The following is a 17,839-nucleotide window of genomic DNA, read 5'->3' as shown; positions in this document are numbered from 1 at the left end:
ATAATTTGGTCACGTATAATTTTCAACAATTGAGAAACATAGGTATGCCTGGGCTGTATAAAAGCCGGGAATAAAAGCGTAAAGTTACTAACTACTCACTGGTTCATTCAAAGTACTGAAGTGCAAGTAAACAAAATGCCAGCCACGAACATCGTACGCCTCTGCAGCTTCCTCGGATTTTTAGTATCGGTGAGTTTAATGAGGAAATTAAAAAATGAAATGCTATTCAATTAGTTTTCATGAGTGTGACTTAATTGTGATTTGGTTCAGTTGCAGAGTGTCTGCGGGCAATGCGTGCCGGTGCGCGGGTACAGCGGGTGCAGTGGGGGGCGGTACGACGTGGTCCCGGCTTACCATGAGTGTTCTCTGGCCGCCGCCGCCGCGCTGGCCGCCGCCGACGGCGGAGGCTTTGCCGTGACCAGCGCCTCCGCAGTGCCACCGCACGGCGTGTCCGTGCTGTCGGAGAACGAGTACGCGGGCGTGCTGGCTGTGGCGGGGCAGCTGCCATTCCTCGGCAGCACGCAGCTGGAGGGCGTGGTGCCCTCCGCCGGTGCGGGCGCCGTGTCGTACGGCTGCGGCTACGGCGACGTGGCCATCGTAAGCGAGGACTTCGCCGGCTCCGCGCCGGCCGCCGGTCTACTGCCTGAAGGCGCTTTCAGCGGCTTGCGAGGTTGCGGGTGTGGAGCTCTCGTTTAAATATGTTATTAATGATCTACATAATAATGTCCTCACGAATTGTATTTGGAAAGTAAAATAAACAACAACATTATTTTAACTATTTCATTTTTATGGTGTAGCCAGCAATTATCCTTTAATAAAATTTCGCTTTTGTCGTATACATAAACTAGCTAAATATTAAATAATATTTTGATTGTGTTAGCAGTTTGATCAGTATCTACAAATGACTAAACTTATACTTGCTTTTGATTTTGATAACGAATAGTTAATGAATATATGAACATTATTGCTTTGAGCACGCGTGCAACTGTCGGCTTCCTTTGTCATATTATTCCCTCAGGGGCTTAAACAGGTTTTAGAAAGTTTTGTTTAAAGGAATTTTTCGCAAATAATGCCCCTTGAGGAACACGGTTTCGGACACTTTGTTGAGTTTAAGGTGTAAAAGCCGCAAGGCTAACAGCGATAACTTCTAACTCAACCATGCTGATATAAGCACTCCGTATAGATCAACGAATTTCTTAGTTCTTAAGCAATATAACGAGCCGCTGTGTTCTGAAAATGTTAGCTCTTGCGGAGCTCGGTTCCGCAAGCGCAGTTGGGGTGATTTTGTCAGAGCCGCAAGGCTAACAGAAATAACATCTACCGACACCGTGCTAATACAAACTTTTCGTATGACCAAACATTTATTTTATTTTACATAATAATGTTTACAGTTAACATAGAAAAATCTCTCATAAAATTATAAAACACTATAATTTTAGTTTTAAGTATTTCGGCCATTGACAATAATAATATTCTTGCGATTTGTAAGCACCGATGTTAAAAATTAAATGACATTCTGTTTTATCGCCAATCTAGTACCGTTTATTTTAAAATAAATGATATTGAAATCGTTTTATTGTTATACATCAATATCCTTATTCAATAAACATAGTGACTAATAACGAATCGCGCTTTGAGTTTAGTAGGTTGACGTTAAAAATTAAATACTAATAAAATTTGTGCGATACATTTTGTATAATTGTTATATATAATTGAATTATCAAATAAGGATTGATGAAAATGAAGTCTAGAATTATTAAAAGCCTTTCATTTAATGTATTTTAAAACGGCTTGCTCAAACTTTAATATCAAAACTTTACTTTTTGCGGAAGATCTCTTTATTTTGTTTTTTATGTGTCCGAATGTTTTCAACAAAAAGTTACAAAAAAGTTGGAAATATATGCCTTTTTTATTATCTAGTAATAGTTTGTAAATGATGAATATTACCTCCGTGAAGGAAACGTCTGAAAACGTGTCAGCGCTTATTGACATGACTTGTCAGTTTTTACGCCAAAGGGGCTTCTCGTAAAATAAACTATTAATATTTATAATCTAGCTGTACCCTCGAGTTCATTCGCGTGGAATTTAACCAAAAAGTTATTGTGTTTATTTTGCTTTTTTTTCCTTTTAAGGATTTTTCAAAAATAAAAATATCGTAACTTACGTCTTATTACATCAGCTACCTGCCAGTATAACTCTCGTCTTTTGACGAGTACTGACAGGCATCCGAAGAGCCATTTCAGAGATTAGTCGGAACAAACAGACAGACCGATAAAACTTAAAAAAATGTAATTTTCGTATATGTACCGTACTAACATATATTATTATGCGTGTAATAAATAGCGGTAAATAGAATTTTACAAATAAACACTCAAGTTTTATTTTTTTGCACAGATAATTTGATGCTAATTTGATAACCTATGAAACTATTAAATGGAGGATCAATTATTATTTTACGTATTTAGCTTAAAATCTGAAATAGAGTTTTTAATGTGGTGGTACAATGTTATCTATTTTTTGTTACTACAATTTATTTTATTTATTCATATACTGGACGCTTTGCATAAGTACATGTTAACCAAGAGTCCGAACACAAAACGATTCACATGATCAGAAACATCTGGATAGCGCAGCAGTTTAGATAATTGGATAACTCTTTAAGGATAGCACAAATTATTTCCAGAAGGAGAGAGGGGTACCATTAATGCCAAAAATTTAATATGGAAACATTTTTCCCTCTGAAGCTTACAACACGATATGCTCTGCATTTTATTAAGATTCTTTTCATTCATTCATTTTCTATTTATTCATTCGTTTTACTAAGTGTAAATAGGAGATAAAGAGGAATGAGTGGCTTAGCAAAATCTCAATTTAATTGTTTATTTTTTTAAAACACACACAACACTCTTGAAATTATTTTACTATAGCAAACATATTGTGTTTCCCGAACGCTGCCCTTCCGAGTTTGATTCAGCGAGTTATCTCTTTCTCCGAGCTGCACTATCAGAAGAGGTGGTAACGGGTATTAATAAAATTTAAAAGCTGGAAATGAAGTATTACGTATTATTTAAATCTTGAATTTATTAATTCATCAATACAATAGATTGCCGTGGCAGTCACAGCCGCACTGTCCTACGATGGTGACCACGCCTGCTGAGGGCACCTCCCCTGCGAACTGCACGGCGCCCAATATCGGCACCTGGCCGGCGACGAGCGTGGTGCCCGCCACGGGCAGCTCGCCGGCGACGTCCAGGTCACCCGTCCCGGCCCCGCCGTACGCGCCCACCGGCTCCGCAGCGCCCCTGCTGCAGCCGCCCAGACCGCGGCCTCCCAACGCGACACCCGCTCCGTATTGTGGCATCACGCACTGCCCGATCGCGTCCTGAACATTAACAAATACATTCAAAACCTTTTTATAATACGAGCAGACAAATATGTTTATGGACTATGCTCCTCTTTTACCTGAACCCCGCACGCGGTCATGCACAACAGTGCTCCGAGGAAGGCGAACGGTGACATGTCTGTTTCTTTCTTCTGTTTCACTGACTTGGTAAATTATTTTCACGCGTGTATGCTTTTATACTATGATTTTGTATTAGTTTTGAAACCGCCTTCATTTAATCAGCGTGTACGTGGTTTCGCATCAACAATGATTTCTGAACCACAATCTTAAGACAATAAGTTCATCGTTTTGACGGAAATAAACAATTTAATTGCAAATTATCATCTACTTTCATAATTTGATCACGTATAATTTTCAACAATTGAGAAACATAGGTATGCCTGGTCTGTATAAAAGCCGGGAATAAAAGCGTAAAGTTACTAACTACTCACTGGTTCATTCAAAGTACTGAAGTGCAAGTAAACAAAATGCCAGCCACGAACATCGTACGCCTCTGCAGCTTCCTCGGAGTTTTAGTATCGGTGAGTTTAATGAGGAAATTAAAAAATGAAATGCTATTCAATTAGTTTTCATGAGTGTGACTTAATTGTGATTTGGTTCAGTTGCAGAGCGTCTGCGGGCAATGCGTGCCGCTGCGCGGGTACAGCGGGTGCAGTGGGGGGCGGTACGACGTGGTCCCGGCTTACCATGAGTGTTCTCTGGCAGCCGCCGCCGCGCTGGCCGCCGCCGACGGCGGAGGCTTTGCCGTGACCAGCGCCTCCCCCGTGCCGCCGCACGGCGTGTCCGTGCTGTCGGAGAACGAGTACGCGGGCGTGCTGGCTGTGACCGGGCAGCTACCATTCCTCGGCAGCACGCAGCTGGAGGGCGCGGTGCTCTCCGCCGGTGCGGGCGCCGTGTCGTACGGCTGCGGCTACGGCGACGTGGCCATCGTGAGCGAGGACTTCGCCGGCTCCGCGCCAGCCGCCGGTCTACTGCCTGAAGGCGCTTTCAGCGGCTTGCGAGGGTGCGGGTGTGGAGCTCTCAATTAAATATGTCATTAATGATCTACATAATAATGTGTTCACGAACTAAATTCGGAAAGTAAAATTAAAAAAAAAAAACTATTATGTTAATTCTTATTTTTCTCATAGCGTAGCCAGTAATTTTCCTTTTTATAAAATTAACAATTGACATGTATGAAAAAACTAGCTAAATTAAAAATAATATTTCGACTGTGATAGCAGCTTGATCACCATATACAAAAAATTAATAACATATTGGCTTTGTGTTTTAATATCGAATTATTAACGAATAGATGAACCTTATTGTTTTGAGCACGCGGCGACTGTCGGTTTCCTTAGTCACAATATTCCTACGGGGGTATAAATAGTTTTTAGGGGGGTACAGTCTGTTTTTGCAATTAATGCCTCTTGAGGACCTCGGTTTCGGAAGTCCAGTTGAAGCCGTCAAAGCCGCAAGGATAACAGCAACAACATTTACCAAACACAAAGCCACTTTAAACGTATCGCGTTTGCAGCAAAGGTGCGGGAGGCTATAGGAATAATAAACGTGCATAATTGATTGGGGTGTTTGGATGAAAATGACGTCTAGAATAATTGCAAGCCTCTCATTGAACATATTTCAATAGGACATGTTAAACATTAATAATAACACTATGCTTTTGTAAAACATCCTTCAATTAAGTTCTTTGTGAGAAGAGTAACTATACCTGCTTGTGCAAAGTAGACGACAGACTTTATTTGTTTACGTGCGAGTAGAGACTCTGAAATAATTCCTTTTGTTGCTTAATGTTTGAGTAAACTATTAAAGCTGCTTTCATAATTTTAAAGTTTAGCCGGTCACATTCCGACAGACAAAAATAATGTGACGTATTTCGGAATGATCACATTAATGTAATAGGAGTAATGCAAAATATGAAATAGGTGTAAAAAGTGTAAAGATGATGATCGTAATAGATTCATATCACGTTATGGCACATTGCTCATAAAATATCGTTGGTTTTCACTGCTACACCTTGTATAAATTGAATAGTCTAAATTATAGATTGCTAGAAAATATCTACGTTCATCGGGCGCCAACGACAATGTCTTCGATAGATATTACGATATATTAAATGTGCTTAGATGTCGTTGAATGGTTTAAATTAATTTCGCTATTAGTTTTTGTAAGTTACAACTGAATTTCGTCCATTAAGCAAGCTTTACGTTCAGTTCAAATCTACTCCACTTAAGTTTTGTAATCTAGAATAATTACTAAAACTTTGGAAATATCTGAACAATTTTATTTATAGAGCATTCACTTTTAATATGGTTTCGGTTTTGGTTCGATGACATCTAAATCTATTTACACTTTGCTATTTTATCGACAGAGCTTTAGTTCTGCAATACAAACAACAACAAGAATTAGAAGAATCTTACAGATTCTTTTGGATCAAGGATAGCATGTCTGTATTTTATATTTAACTTTTAATTTCCTAATTACTTGTTTTCAGAAATAAAGAGAATATCACCAAAACTATTTAAGCGTGCCTAGTTACCTTTTTTTATAATAAAACTGCTGAAAGTATTGTAGAACTCAATAACGAAGTTACACATTTTGTCCATGAAATTATATCGCGGCCATCATTTTCTTTTTAATTTAAGGAACTAGTTTAGTTTCGCAACATGTGATGTGAAACAAAATCTTCTCATATGAGAGTTTGTTTAGAATCAATAAAAACAATTAGACTTTGCGTTTTAAGAAGGCTGGATTTATAAACTTATAACTGTCTGCCCAGCGAAAGCGTATCCCTTATGGGATTTTCTGACGTGACAAAAAAGATAAATTTGTCGATGAAGATTTACCCGTCGCAGCTCGTCTAATGTAGCCACCGTCTGTGGACTAGTGTGTGGCAAGGCGATGTTCTGATAGAGCAGGAGCCCAGAACAATCAAGCGGGCATAGTTGTTAAGTAGCGAGTGAGGTTTGCAATTTTTGAAAATACAAGTACACTGAAATAAACTGGCATGAGCTTCATAAGCTGTAGTAGACAATGTCAGAGGAAAGTCTTGGTCGGTTTGGTTATTTTATAAATCTATATATTCTCTTTATTGCTATTAAATTCGTGCATATTTGCCTTATTTATCTCTATATTTAATGCTGTTTCTTCATTATTTATTTTTTAATCGCGCACACGCCGGTCTATATTGTGTGATGCTGATGTTAATATTTTTTTTTCACCGAATTAAAACGTGTGTTTCAGAAACAAATCAATGTGTTTAATTTTGTAGTCTAGTTATTGCAATTAGTGTTCTCGTGAGTACCATATAATGTTTCGAAGCGTCGAAACAAACACCGGGTCGTAGAGCAATTCGTTCGCGCGATAATGACACACGCCAGACCCTTCGTTTTGCATACTTTATCCCTGACCACGTTTATTTATATGAGGTTAAATCTGAAAATTAATTAAAATACAGGTATTTAACTCAAAGACATGTCCATGGATTATATTATGTGATGTAAAACAAGTGACAATAAAATTAATGTGCGATAGTAAGTAAACTTAGTCGGTAAACGTAATAGGGCAGTAGTTTATCGACAAAGTATTGAAAGAGTTGTCAATTACAAGATGGAAGTTTTCATAGACAACTAAAACTATTTTTAATATATATCAGATGGACATTGCAAATGTATTAAAGTCTGTTAAATGTCAGTAACGATTTGTAACGTTACGACGCAGAAGTGCGCTTAAGCCAGATTTTCACTATCTGAAGACTGCAGGACATACAAGTCAACTTCTTGCACAGGGCCAGGAGTGTTAGTGCTACGAATAGATTTGAGCAACCAAGACTAGACCTTTTATTCTTTAAAAAAAAGTAATTTCGTTTTTCATGCCGACCGGGTTGCAAAATGATATGCAAGTTTGTTGATGGCTTATTATAATAATAAATCGTAAGAGTCAGATGACGTATAATTAGATTTAAATAAAACTTGAATTATTTATCACTTTGCAATTATACGAATACACTGCACAAATAATGATTTGAAATAAAAGTCAAAAGTCGAAAACATAAGATCAAATTTATTTAAATCTTGAATTAATGAATTGATCAATACAGCAGGTTGCCGTGGCAGTCACAGCCGCACTGTCCTACGATGGTGACCACGCCTGCCGAGTTTGAAAGTTATCAATTAAGTTTGAAATACCTGAGTGAAAGAAAAAATCTGTAAACGTTTCTGCGCTTGGTATGGCTGGTTTGTTTAACGCAGAAAAACTCAGACCTTCGAGCTTTTGTTAACAAACTATTAACATTTATAAGCTACCTGTGTCTGCAACATCATCCGGACAGAAAACAAAAAAAAACTTCTAATTTATTGTGATTTTTTTCGTTTAAGAATTTTTCTGCCGTAAAAGTTTCCTAAATTATATTTTTTTTAAATGGCCCCCGCCATTGGGAGCCTCTCGTACCCCTAATTTGTTAGGATCAGGGACTTTTGTTTTACAGCTTATTAGTTTTTTCACGATCTTTTTTATTTTCTCTCTCGACTTACATACATTTTATGTTCTTTCATTAGATATTTCTTACCACATTCCTTCTTTCTTATCCTTTCGCTCTATAACGCCTTCCATTCATCCCTCATTACCCATTTACATTTTCTTTATTTTATATTTTTATTTGATTTCTATATAAAATTATTACATTATCACAGTGTTTTACATTATTTTAATTGATTTTAGTTATTTACATTTTTACTAATTATATCTCTACAGAGTAATAGGAAGACTTCCTTTGTTATTTCTTCTCTTATCAGGGAGGCTATTGATTCCTCCTTGATTTTTACACTAGACCGAGTTATATCCTTTTACATTAGATAGCTGACAGTATAAGTCTCGTCAAAATTCGTCATGCCATTTGAGTGATTAGTCGGAACAAATAGATGGACAGATTAAGAAAAAAAATGTATATTTGGTATACGCCTTGTTTATATATTCAGCATTTAATAAAAAACAGTTATTTTAATATTACAAACAGACACTCAAGGTTTATATATTTGTATAGATAATTTGATGAAAATTTACTAACTTTTTAAATTATTAAACGGAGCATCAATTATTACACTATCGTATCAACAATTCTTTTAATATGAGTTATTAATGTAGCGTAGCAGCTTATAGAAAAAAAAACACATGTTAATGTAAAGTAGAAAACGAATTAGGGTGCAGAATTGACTTGCTCTTTCACTATCGTATCATTCATTTCGTATCGTATCTTCTTTTATTCTTTATACCAGATGTTTCTTAGTTATTTTTAGTACTATCTAAAAATATAATTGAGTCAATTCTGGAAGCGTATAAATTACAAAATGTGGAAATGTTATAGACACGAATATATATATTTGCAATCATTCAATTAAAACGTTTCGTTCTATCGATATGTAATGTTTCTAACACGTCGTCAATCAGATTAAGAACACAAAACCTTTACCTTATACCTTTTAATTTTCAAGGCAAATGTTTATTCATTACCAGAGATTGAATATTGCGATGCATAGGTACCTCAAGTTCACGTGGTGGCTTATTATGGAAACCACTTTACGTATGTATGAGTGAGACGGATAACAATACCTGCTCGTTCGTGGGAGACGACAAACTTCATTTGTTTGTCCTCTAGAATATACTGCTAAAAATATTTTTGTTGTTTCATTTATTTGTAACTTCCTAAAGCCGTCTCCATAATTTATTACCTTAAAAAATTACATTGACTTATATATACAATTATTCGATCTCCGTTAATAATATTTTATATAGCTTGTCATCGTTATAGACAATTTACTGTACGTACCCCTTCCGTTAACTTCCCGCTGGTAGTACCGTACGCGTGCTACGTACACGAGAAGCCCATTTGTAACTAGAACTAGAGAGGGAGATTTTAACTTCAATGAAAACTATGTTGCTAAACACAAGGCAAATGTATCTATCCCAAAAATAAACTTTCTGCAAATGGTAAATAACGCAATGTTGGTGTGACGGTTAGTAACAGCCTTTTCGAAATTCTAATTACGACATACTAAAATTAATCATTGTTTACTTTCTGTCCCTCTAGACTATTTACTGCTAAAAAAATAGTATTACATATTCAGAGCGATCCCTTTACACAGGGTGATTGGAAATAAATTGGTTTAAACGTTTTAAAGGGGTGAAAGTGTAAATATAAAAATTATAGTACATTGAATTAAATTTATCTTGTGTTGAAAAATGTAGATTTTATGTTTACACGTACAAAACGAAGAGATTTATGTAATAGTACGATATCAACTTTAATATTTTCTAAAATATATGTTATTTTATTTGGATACTACAGGCCTTCCATAAATACACGTTAACCTAGAGTCCAAACATCAAACCCTACTACAACAACGCAAACGTCTCATTGTTGCAGCAGTTTCGATAATTGCAACACTCTCTAACGACAGCACAGATTTATTTGAAGGAGAGAGAGAAAAAGAGGTCTTATTTCGACAAACATCACATCATACTGTAAATGAAAACGGTTAAAGTCCCTTTAACCGTTTTCATTTACAGTACGCAGCATATTATGAATACGACATATATCTTACTAAGTTTATCACATGTTGTTGTCACTTTGCGATGTTACGAACACACTGCACAAATAATGATTTGAAATAAAAGTCAAAAGTCGAAAACATAAGATCAAATTTATTTAAATCTTGAATTAATGAATTGATCAATACAGCAGGTTGCCGTGGCAGTCACAGCCGCACTGTCCTACGATGGTGACCACGCCTGCCGAGGGCACCTCCCCTGCGAACTGCACGGCGCCCAGTATCGGCACCTGTCCGGAGACGAGCGTGGTGCCCGCCACGGGCAGCTCGCCGGCGACGTCCAGGTCACCCGTCCCGGCCCCGCCGTACGCGCCCACCGGCTCCGCAGCGCCCCTGCCGCAGCCGCCCAGACCGCGGCCTCCCAACACGAGACCCGCTCCGTATTGTGGCATCACGCACTGCCCGATCGCGTTCTGAACATTAACAAATACATTCAAAACCTTTTTATAATACGAGTAGACAAATATGTTTGTGGACTATGCTCCTCCTTTACCTGAACAACGCACGCGGTCATGCATGACAATACTCCGAGGAAGGCGAACGGTGACATGTCTGTTTCTTTCTGCTGTTTCACTGACTTGATTAGTTATTCACGCGCGTATGCTTTTATACTGTGGAATGTATTAGTTTTGAAACCGCCTTTAACTAATCAGCGTTTACGTGGTTTTGCATCAACGAAGAATTCTGAAACACAATCTTAAGACAACAGGTTAACCGTTTCGACGAAAATAAACAATTGCATTGCAAATTATCATCTACTTTCGTAACTTGGTCACGTCTAATATGCCTATCGTATTTTGCAAATTATGTAATTCTCAACAATTGACAAACAAATGTATGATAGGACAATATAAAAGCCAGGAATAAGAGTTCAAAGTTACTCACTGACTACCCACTCGTTCATTCAAAGTACTGAAGTGCAAGTAAACAAAATGCCAGCCACGAACATCGTACGCCTCTGCAGCTTCCTCGGATTTTTAGTATCGGTGAGTTTAATGAGGAAATTAAAAAATGAAATGCTATTCAATTAGTTTTCATGAGTGTGACTTAATTGTGATTTGGTTCAGTTGCAGAGTGTCTGCGGGCAATGCGTGCCGCAGCGCGGGTACAGCGGGTGCAGTGGGGGGCGGTACGACGTGTCCCGGCTTACCATGAGTGTTCTCTGGCCGCCGCCGCCGCGCTGGCCGCCGCCGACGGCGGAGGCTTTGCCGTGACCAGCGCCTCCCCCGTGCCACCGCACGGCGTGTCCGTGCTGTCGGAGAACGAGTACGCGGGCGTGCTGGCTGTGACCGGGCAGCTGCCATTCCTCGGCAGCACGCAGCTGGAGGGCGCGGTGCCCTCCGCCGGTGCGGGCGCCGTGTCGTACGGCTGCGGCTACGGCGACGTGGCCATCGTGAGCGAGGACTTCGCCGGCCCCGCGCCGGCTGCCGGTCTACAATCTGGAGGCGCTTGCAGCGGCTTGCGAGTGTGCGGGTGTGGAGCTCTCCATTAAATATATCATAAATTATCTATACAATAATGCGCTTACGAAATTAACTCGGAATTTAAAATAAAAAACAAATCAACATTAGCTCTTTCATTGTGATGGTTTAGCAGCAATTATTCTGTTCGGTAAAACGTTACCATTGTAATTTATGTGCAATATAATACATGTGTTAATGCATTTTAGTTCTTTTTGCTTTCTATTTTAATAACGAATGGGTAATGAAAAGACGATTCTCGGTAATATGACCACACAAGCGAATTTTAGCTCCATTTGTTATATTATTCGCTCAGGGGTATAAATATCAAATTTGTAGCAACAAGTTTCTATAAATATAAGCTACAAAGGACCCCGATTTCGAACGTTCTGTTGAGTTAAAGCTGTCAAAGCCACAGAGATAACAGCAATAACATCTACCGAAACCATGCTAGACTAAGCTTTCCTTTATGAATCCAACATTCGGTTTGCTTCACATAAGAGTATTTTATTTCAGATATCATGGAACCAATCTATACACCTATTATTTTTAATCGCTATTATTATGACTCTATGTATTTCGGTCCTTAAGAGAGAGAGATTTTTTTGCAATTTGTAAGCGCTAATGTTACAAATCAAATGGCATTGTTTTTTTACCGCCAATCTAGTAATGTTTGCTTTTAAAATAAATGATATTGATTATGTGTTATGTATATGTATTAATGTCTATGTCTTTTTATTCGATAAACATGGTAACTATTAACTACGAATAAAGGATTGGATGATAATAGAACTAATATAATTTGTACGATAAGAGAGTATTTGATGCATAAATATATCATTGATTTACAGGTATAGGTAAATGTTAATGAAAATGCGGTCAAGAAGTATTGAATAAGCTCTCATTCAATATATTAATACGACAGGTTTTAACATTAATATTAATACTATACATTTATAAAATATATCTTTATTTGGTTTTATATTGTTTGAAAGTTTTCAATAAATGTTACAATTAATTTTGAAATACTTGTGTGAAAGAAAAAATCTGTAAACAGATCTGCGCTTGGTATGACTGGTTTGTTTAACGCAGCAAAACTTAGACCTCCGAGCTTTTGTTAACAAACTATTAACATTTATAAGCTAGCTGTGTCAGCGACTTCATCCGGACAGAAAATAAAAAAAACTTCCAACTTATTGTGATTTTTTTTCGTTTAAGAATATTTCTACCCTAAAAGTTTCCTAAGTTATATTTTTTTTATATGGCCCCCGCTATTGGGAGCCTCTCGTACCCCTAATTTTTGGGGACAGGGACTTTTGTTTTACAGTTTATTAATTTTTTCACGATCTTTTTTATTTTCTCTCTCTTCTTACATGCATTTTATGTTCTTTCATTCGATATTTCTTACCACATTCCTTCTTTCTTACCATTTCGCTCTATAACGCCTTCCATTCATCCCTCATTACCCATTTACATTTTCTTTATTTTATATTTTTATTTTATTTCTATATAAAATTATTACATTATCACATTGTTTTACATTATTTTAATTGATTTTAGTTATTTACATTTTTACTAATTATATCTCTACAGAGTAATAGGAAGACTTCCTTTGTTATTTCTTCTCTTATCAGGGAGGCTATTGATTCCTCCTTGATTTTTACACTAGACCGAGTTATATCCTTTTACATTAGATAGCTGACAGTATAAGTCTCGTCAAAATTCGTCATGCCATTTGAGTGATTAGTCGGAACAAATAGATGGACAGATTAAGAAAAAAAATGTATATTTGGTATACGCCTTGTTTATATATTCAGCATTTAATAAAAAACAGTTATTTTAATATTACAAACAGACACTCAAGGTTTATATATTTGTATAGATAATTTGATGAAAATTTACTAACTTTTTAAATTATTAAACGGAGCATCAATTATTACACTATCGTATCAACAATTCTTTTAATATGAGTTATTAATGTAGCGTAGCAGCTTATAGAAAAAAAAACACATGTTAATGTAAAGTAGAAAACGAATTAGGGTGCAGAATTGACTTGCTCTTTCACTATCGTATCATTCATTTCGTATCGTATCTTCTTTTATTCTTTATACCAGATGTTTCTTAGTTATTTTTAGTACTATCTAAAAATATAATTGAGTCAATTCTGGAAGCGTATAAATTACAAAATGTGGAAATGTTATAGACACGAATATATATATTTGCAATCATTCAATTAAAACGTTTCGTTCTATCGATATGTAATGTTTCTAACACGTCGTCAATCAGATTAAGAACACAAAACCTTTACCTTATACCTTTTAATTTTCAAGGCAAATGTTTATTCATTACCAGAGATTGAATATTGCGATGCATAGGTACCTCAAGTTCACGTGGTGGCTTATTATGGAAACCACTTTACGTATGTATGAGTGAGACGGATAACAATACCTGCTCGTTCGTGGGAGACGACAAACTTCATTTGTTTGTCCTCTAGAATATACTGCTAAAAATATTTTTGTTGTTTCATTTATTTGTAACTTCCTAAAGCCGTCTCCATAATTTATTACCTTAAAAAATTACATTGACTTATATATACAATTATTCGATCTCCGTTAATAATATTTTATATAGCTTGTCATCGTTATAGACAATTTACTGTACGTACCCCTTCCGTTAACTTCCCGCTGGTAGTACCGTACGCGTGCTACGTACACGAGAAGCCCATTTGTAACTAGAACTAGAGAGGGAGATTTTAACTTCAATGAAAACTATGTTGCTAAACACAAGGCAAATGTATCTATCCCAAAAATAAACTTTCTGCAAATGGTAAATAACGCAATGTTGGTGTGACGGTTAGTAACAGCCTTTTCGAAATTCTAATTACGACATACTAAAATTAATCATTGTTTACTTTCTGTCCCTCTAGACTATTTACTGCTAAAAAAATAGTATTACATATTCAGAGCGATCCCTTTACACAGGGTGATTGGAAATAAATTGGTTTAAACGTTTTAAAGGGGTGAAAGTGTAAATATAAAAATTATAGTACATTGAATTAAATTTATCTTGTGTTGAAAAATGTAGATTTTATGTTTACACGTACAAAACGAAGAGATTTATGTAATAGTACGATATCAACTTTAATATTTTCTAAAATATATGTTATTTTATTTGGATACTACAGGCCTTCCATAAATACACGTTAACCTAGAGTCCAAACATCAAACCCTACTACAACAACGCAAACGTCTCATTGTTGCAGCAGTTTCGATAATTGCAACACTCTCTAACGACAGCACAGATTTATTTGAAGGAGAGAGAGAAAAAGAGGTCTTATTTCGACAAACATCACATCATACTGTAAATGAAAACGGTTAAAGTCCCTTTAACCGTTTTCATTTACAGTACGCAGCATATTATGAATACGACATATATCTTACTAAGTTTATCACATGTTGTTGTCACTTTGCGATGTTACGAACACACTGCACAAATAATGATTTGAAATAAAAGTCAAAAGTCGAAAACATAAGATCAAATTTATTTAAATCTTGAATTAATGAATTGATCAATACAGCAGGTTGCCGTGGCAGTCACAGCCGCACTGTCCTACGATGGTGACCACGCCTGCCGAGGGCACCTCCCCTGCGAACTGCACGGCGCCCAGTATCGGCACCTGTCCGGAGACGAGCGTGGTGCCCGCCACGGGCAGCTCGCCGGCGACGTCCAGGTCACCCGTCCCGGCCCCGCCGTACGCGCCCACCGGCTCCGCAGCGCCCCTGCCGCAGCCGCCCAGACCGCGGCCTCCCAACACGAGACCCGCTCCGTATTGTGGCATCACGCACTGCCCGATCGCGTTCTGAACATTAACAAATACATTCAAAACCTTTTTATAATACGAGTAGACAAATATGTTTGTGGACTATGCTCCTCCTTTACCTGAACAACGCACGCGGTCATGCATGACAATACTCCGAGGAAGGCGAACGGTGACATGTCTGTTTCTTTCTGCTGTTTCACTGACTTGATTAGTTATTCACGCGCGTATGCTTTTATACTGTGGAATGTATTAGTTTTGAAACCGCCTTTAACTAATCAGCGTTTACGTGGTTTTGCATCAACGAAGAATTCTGAAACACAATCTTAAGACAACAGGTTAACCGTTTCGACGAAAATAAACAATTGCATTGCAAATTATCATCTACTTTCGTAACTTGGTCACGTCTAATATGCCTATCGTATTTTGCAAATTATGTAATTCTCAACAATTGACAAACAAATGTATGATAGGACAATATAAAAGCCAGGAATAAGAGTTCAAAGTTACTCACTGACTACCCACTCGTTCATTCAAAGTACTGAAGTGCAAGTAAACAAAATGCCAGCCACGAACATCGTACGCCTCTGCAGCTTCCTCGGATTTTTAGTATCGGTGAGTTTAATGAGGAAATTAAAAAATGAAATGCTATTCAATTAGTTTTCATGAGTGTGACTTAATTGTGATTTGGTTCAGTTGCAGAGTGTCTGCGGGCAATGCGTGCCGCAGCGCGGGTACAGCGGGTGCAGTGGGGGGCGGTACGACGTGGTCCCGGCTTACCATGAGTGTTCTCTGGCCGCCGCCGCCGCGCTGGCCGCCGCCGACGGCGGAGGCTTTGCCGTGACCAGCGCCTCCCCCGTGCCACCGCACGGCGTGTCCGTGCTGTCGGAGAACGAGTACGCGGGCGTGCTGGCTGTGACCGGGCAGCTGCCATTCCTCGGCAGCACGCAGCTGGAGGGCGCGGTGCCCTCCGCCGGTGCGGGCGCCGTGTCGTACGGCTGCGGCTACGGCGACGTGGCCATCGTGAGCGAGGACTTCGCCGGCCCCGCGCCGGCTGCCGGTCTACAATCTGGAGGCGCTTGCAGCGGCTTGCGAGTGTGCGGGTGTGGAGCTCTCCATTAAATATATCATAAATTATCTATACAATAATGCGCTTACGAAATTAACTCGGAATTTAAAATAAAAAACAAATCAACATTAGCTCTTTCATTGTGATGGTTTAGCAGCAATTATTCTGTTCGGTAAAACGTTACCATTGTAATTTATGTGCAATATAATACATGTGTTAATGCATTTTAGTTCTTTTTGCTTTCTATTTTAATAACGAATGGGTAATGAAAAGACGATTCTCGGTAATATGACCACACAAGCGAATTTTAGCTCCATTTGTTATATTATTCGCTCAGGGGTATAAATATCAAATTTGTAGCAACAAGTTTCTATAAATATAAGCTACAAAGGACCCCGATTTCGAACGTTCTGTTGAGTTAAAGCTGTCAAAGCCACAGAGATAACAGCAATAACATCTACCGAAACCATGCTAGACTAAGCTTTCCTTTATGAATCCAACATTCGGTTTGCTTCACATAAGAGTATTTTATTTCAGATATCATGGAACCAATCTATACACCTATTATTTTTAATCGCTATTATTATGACTCTATGTATTTCGGTCCTTAAGAGAGAGAGATTTTTTTGCAATTTGTAAGCGCTAATGTTACAAATCAAATGGCATTGTTTTTTTACCGCCAATCTAGTAATGTTTGCTTTTAAAATAAATGATATTGATTATGTGTTATGTATATGTATTAATGTCTATGTCTTTTTATTCGATAAACATGGTAACTATTAACTACGAATAAAGGATTGGATGATAATAGAACTAATATAATTTGTACGATAAGAGAGTATTTGATGCATAAATATATCATTGATTTACAGGTATAGGTAAATGTTAATGAAAATGCGGTCAAGAAGTATTGAATAAGCTCTCATTCAATATATTAATACGACATGTTTTAACATTAATATTAATACTATACATTTATAAAATATATCTTTATTTGGTTTTATATTGTTTGAAAGTTTTCAATAAATGTTACAATTAATTTTGAAATACTTGTGTGAAAGAAAAAATCTGTAAACAGATCTGCGCTTGGTATGACTGGTTTGTTTAACGCAGCAAAACTTAGACCTCCGAGCTTTTGTTAACAAACTATTAACATTTATAAGCTAGCTGTGTCAGCGACTTCATCCGGACAGAAAATAAAAAAAACTTCCAACTTATTGTGATTTTTTTTCGTTTAAGAATATTTCTACCCTAAAAGTTTCCTAAGTTATATTTTTTTTATATGGCCCCCGCTATTGGGAGCCTCTCGTACCCCTAATTTTTGGGGACAGGGACTTTTGTTTTACAGTTTATTAATTTTTTCACGATCTTTTTTATTTTCTCTCTCTTCTTACATGCATTTTATGTTCTTTCATTCGATATTTCTTACCACATTCCTTCTTTCTTACCATTTCGCTCTATAACGCCTTCCATTCATCCCTCATTACC

At 37.5% G+C, this 17,839-nt stretch overlaps 7 protein-coding genes across 7 annotated transcripts; 4 read left to right on the top strand and 3 right to left on the bottom strand.

Moving 5' to 3' along the window:
• The first annotated feature begins 135 nt into the window (after positions 1 to 135).
• On the top strand, positions 136 to 696 carry LOC137925732 (chorion class B protein PC10-like). The gene is made up of 2 exons (XM_068769201.1): positions 136 to 189; positions 271 to 696. The coding sequence occupies exons 1-2, from the start codon at positions 136 to 138 to the stop codon at positions 694 to 696; spliced, it is 480 nt and encodes a 159-aa protein (XP_068625302.1).
• Positions 697 to 3,091: 2,395 nt separating this feature from the next.
• On the bottom strand, positions 3,092 to 3,519 carry LOC137925731 (chorion class A protein Ld2/Ld41-like). The gene is made up of 2 exons (XM_068769200.1): positions 3,463 to 3,519; positions 3,092 to 3,382 (listed from the first exon to the last, which is right to left on the bottom strand). The coding sequence occupies exons 1-2, from the start codon at positions 3,517 to 3,519 to the stop codon at positions 3,092 to 3,094; spliced, it is 348 nt and encodes a 115-aa protein (XP_068625301.1).
• Positions 3,520 to 3,870: 351 nt separating this feature from the next.
• Positions 3,871 to 4,431, top strand: LOC137925730 (chorion class B protein PC10-like). The gene is made up of 2 exons (XM_068769199.1): positions 3,871 to 3,924; positions 4,006 to 4,431. Exons 1-2 carry the CDS (start codon positions 3,871 to 3,873, stop codon positions 4,429 to 4,431), a joined length of 480 nt encoding a protein of 159 aa, XP_068625300.1.
• A 5,696-nt stretch (positions 4,432 to 10,127) lies between these two features.
• Positions 10,128 to 10,555, bottom strand: LOC137925729 (chorion class A protein Ld2/Ld41-like). The gene is made up of 2 exons (XM_068769198.1): positions 10,499 to 10,555; positions 10,128 to 10,418 (listed from the first exon to the last, which is right to left on the bottom strand). The coding sequence occupies exons 1-2, from the start codon at positions 10,553 to 10,555 to the stop codon at positions 10,128 to 10,130; spliced, it is 348 nt and encodes a 115-aa protein (XP_068625299.1).
• Positions 10,556 to 11,092: 537 nt separating this feature from the next.
• LOC137925728 (chorion class B protein PC10-like) lies at positions 11,093 to 11,497 on the top strand. Its single transcript, XM_068769196.1, has one exon. It carries the CDS (start codon positions 11,093 to 11,095, stop codon positions 11,495 to 11,497), a length of 405 nt encoding a protein of 134 aa, XP_068625297.1.
• A 3,536-nt stretch (positions 11,498 to 15,033) lies between these two features.
• Positions 15,034 to 15,461, bottom strand: LOC137925727 (chorion class A protein Ld2/Ld41-like). The gene is made up of 2 exons (XM_068769195.1): positions 15,405 to 15,461; positions 15,034 to 15,324 (listed from the first exon to the last, which is right to left on the bottom strand). The coding sequence occupies exons 1-2, from the start codon at positions 15,459 to 15,461 to the stop codon at positions 15,034 to 15,036; spliced, it is 348 nt and encodes a 115-aa protein (XP_068625296.1).
• A 382-nt stretch (positions 15,462 to 15,843) lies between these two features.
• Positions 15,844 to 16,404, top strand: LOC137925726 (chorion class B protein PC10-like). Its single transcript, XM_068769194.1, has 2 exons — positions 15,844 to 15,897; positions 15,979 to 16,404. The coding sequence occupies exons 1-2, from the start codon at positions 15,844 to 15,846 to the stop codon at positions 16,402 to 16,404; spliced, it is 480 nt and encodes a 159-aa protein (XP_068625295.1).
• Positions 16,405 to 17,839: the final 1,435 nt, after the last annotated feature.

This window comes from Battus philenor, unplaced genomic scaffold (assembly GCF_028537555.1).
Source record: "Battus philenor isolate CCGP_79_NKW_IND1 unplaced genomic scaffold, ilBatPhil1.0.hap1 SCAF_27, whole genome shotgun sequence".
Lineage (NCBI taxonomy): Eukaryota > Metazoa > Arthropoda > Insecta > Lepidoptera > Papilionidae > Battus > Battus philenor.
Note: the sequence above shows the minus strand (reverse complement) of the source record. Positions and strands in the feature narration are given on the sequence as shown.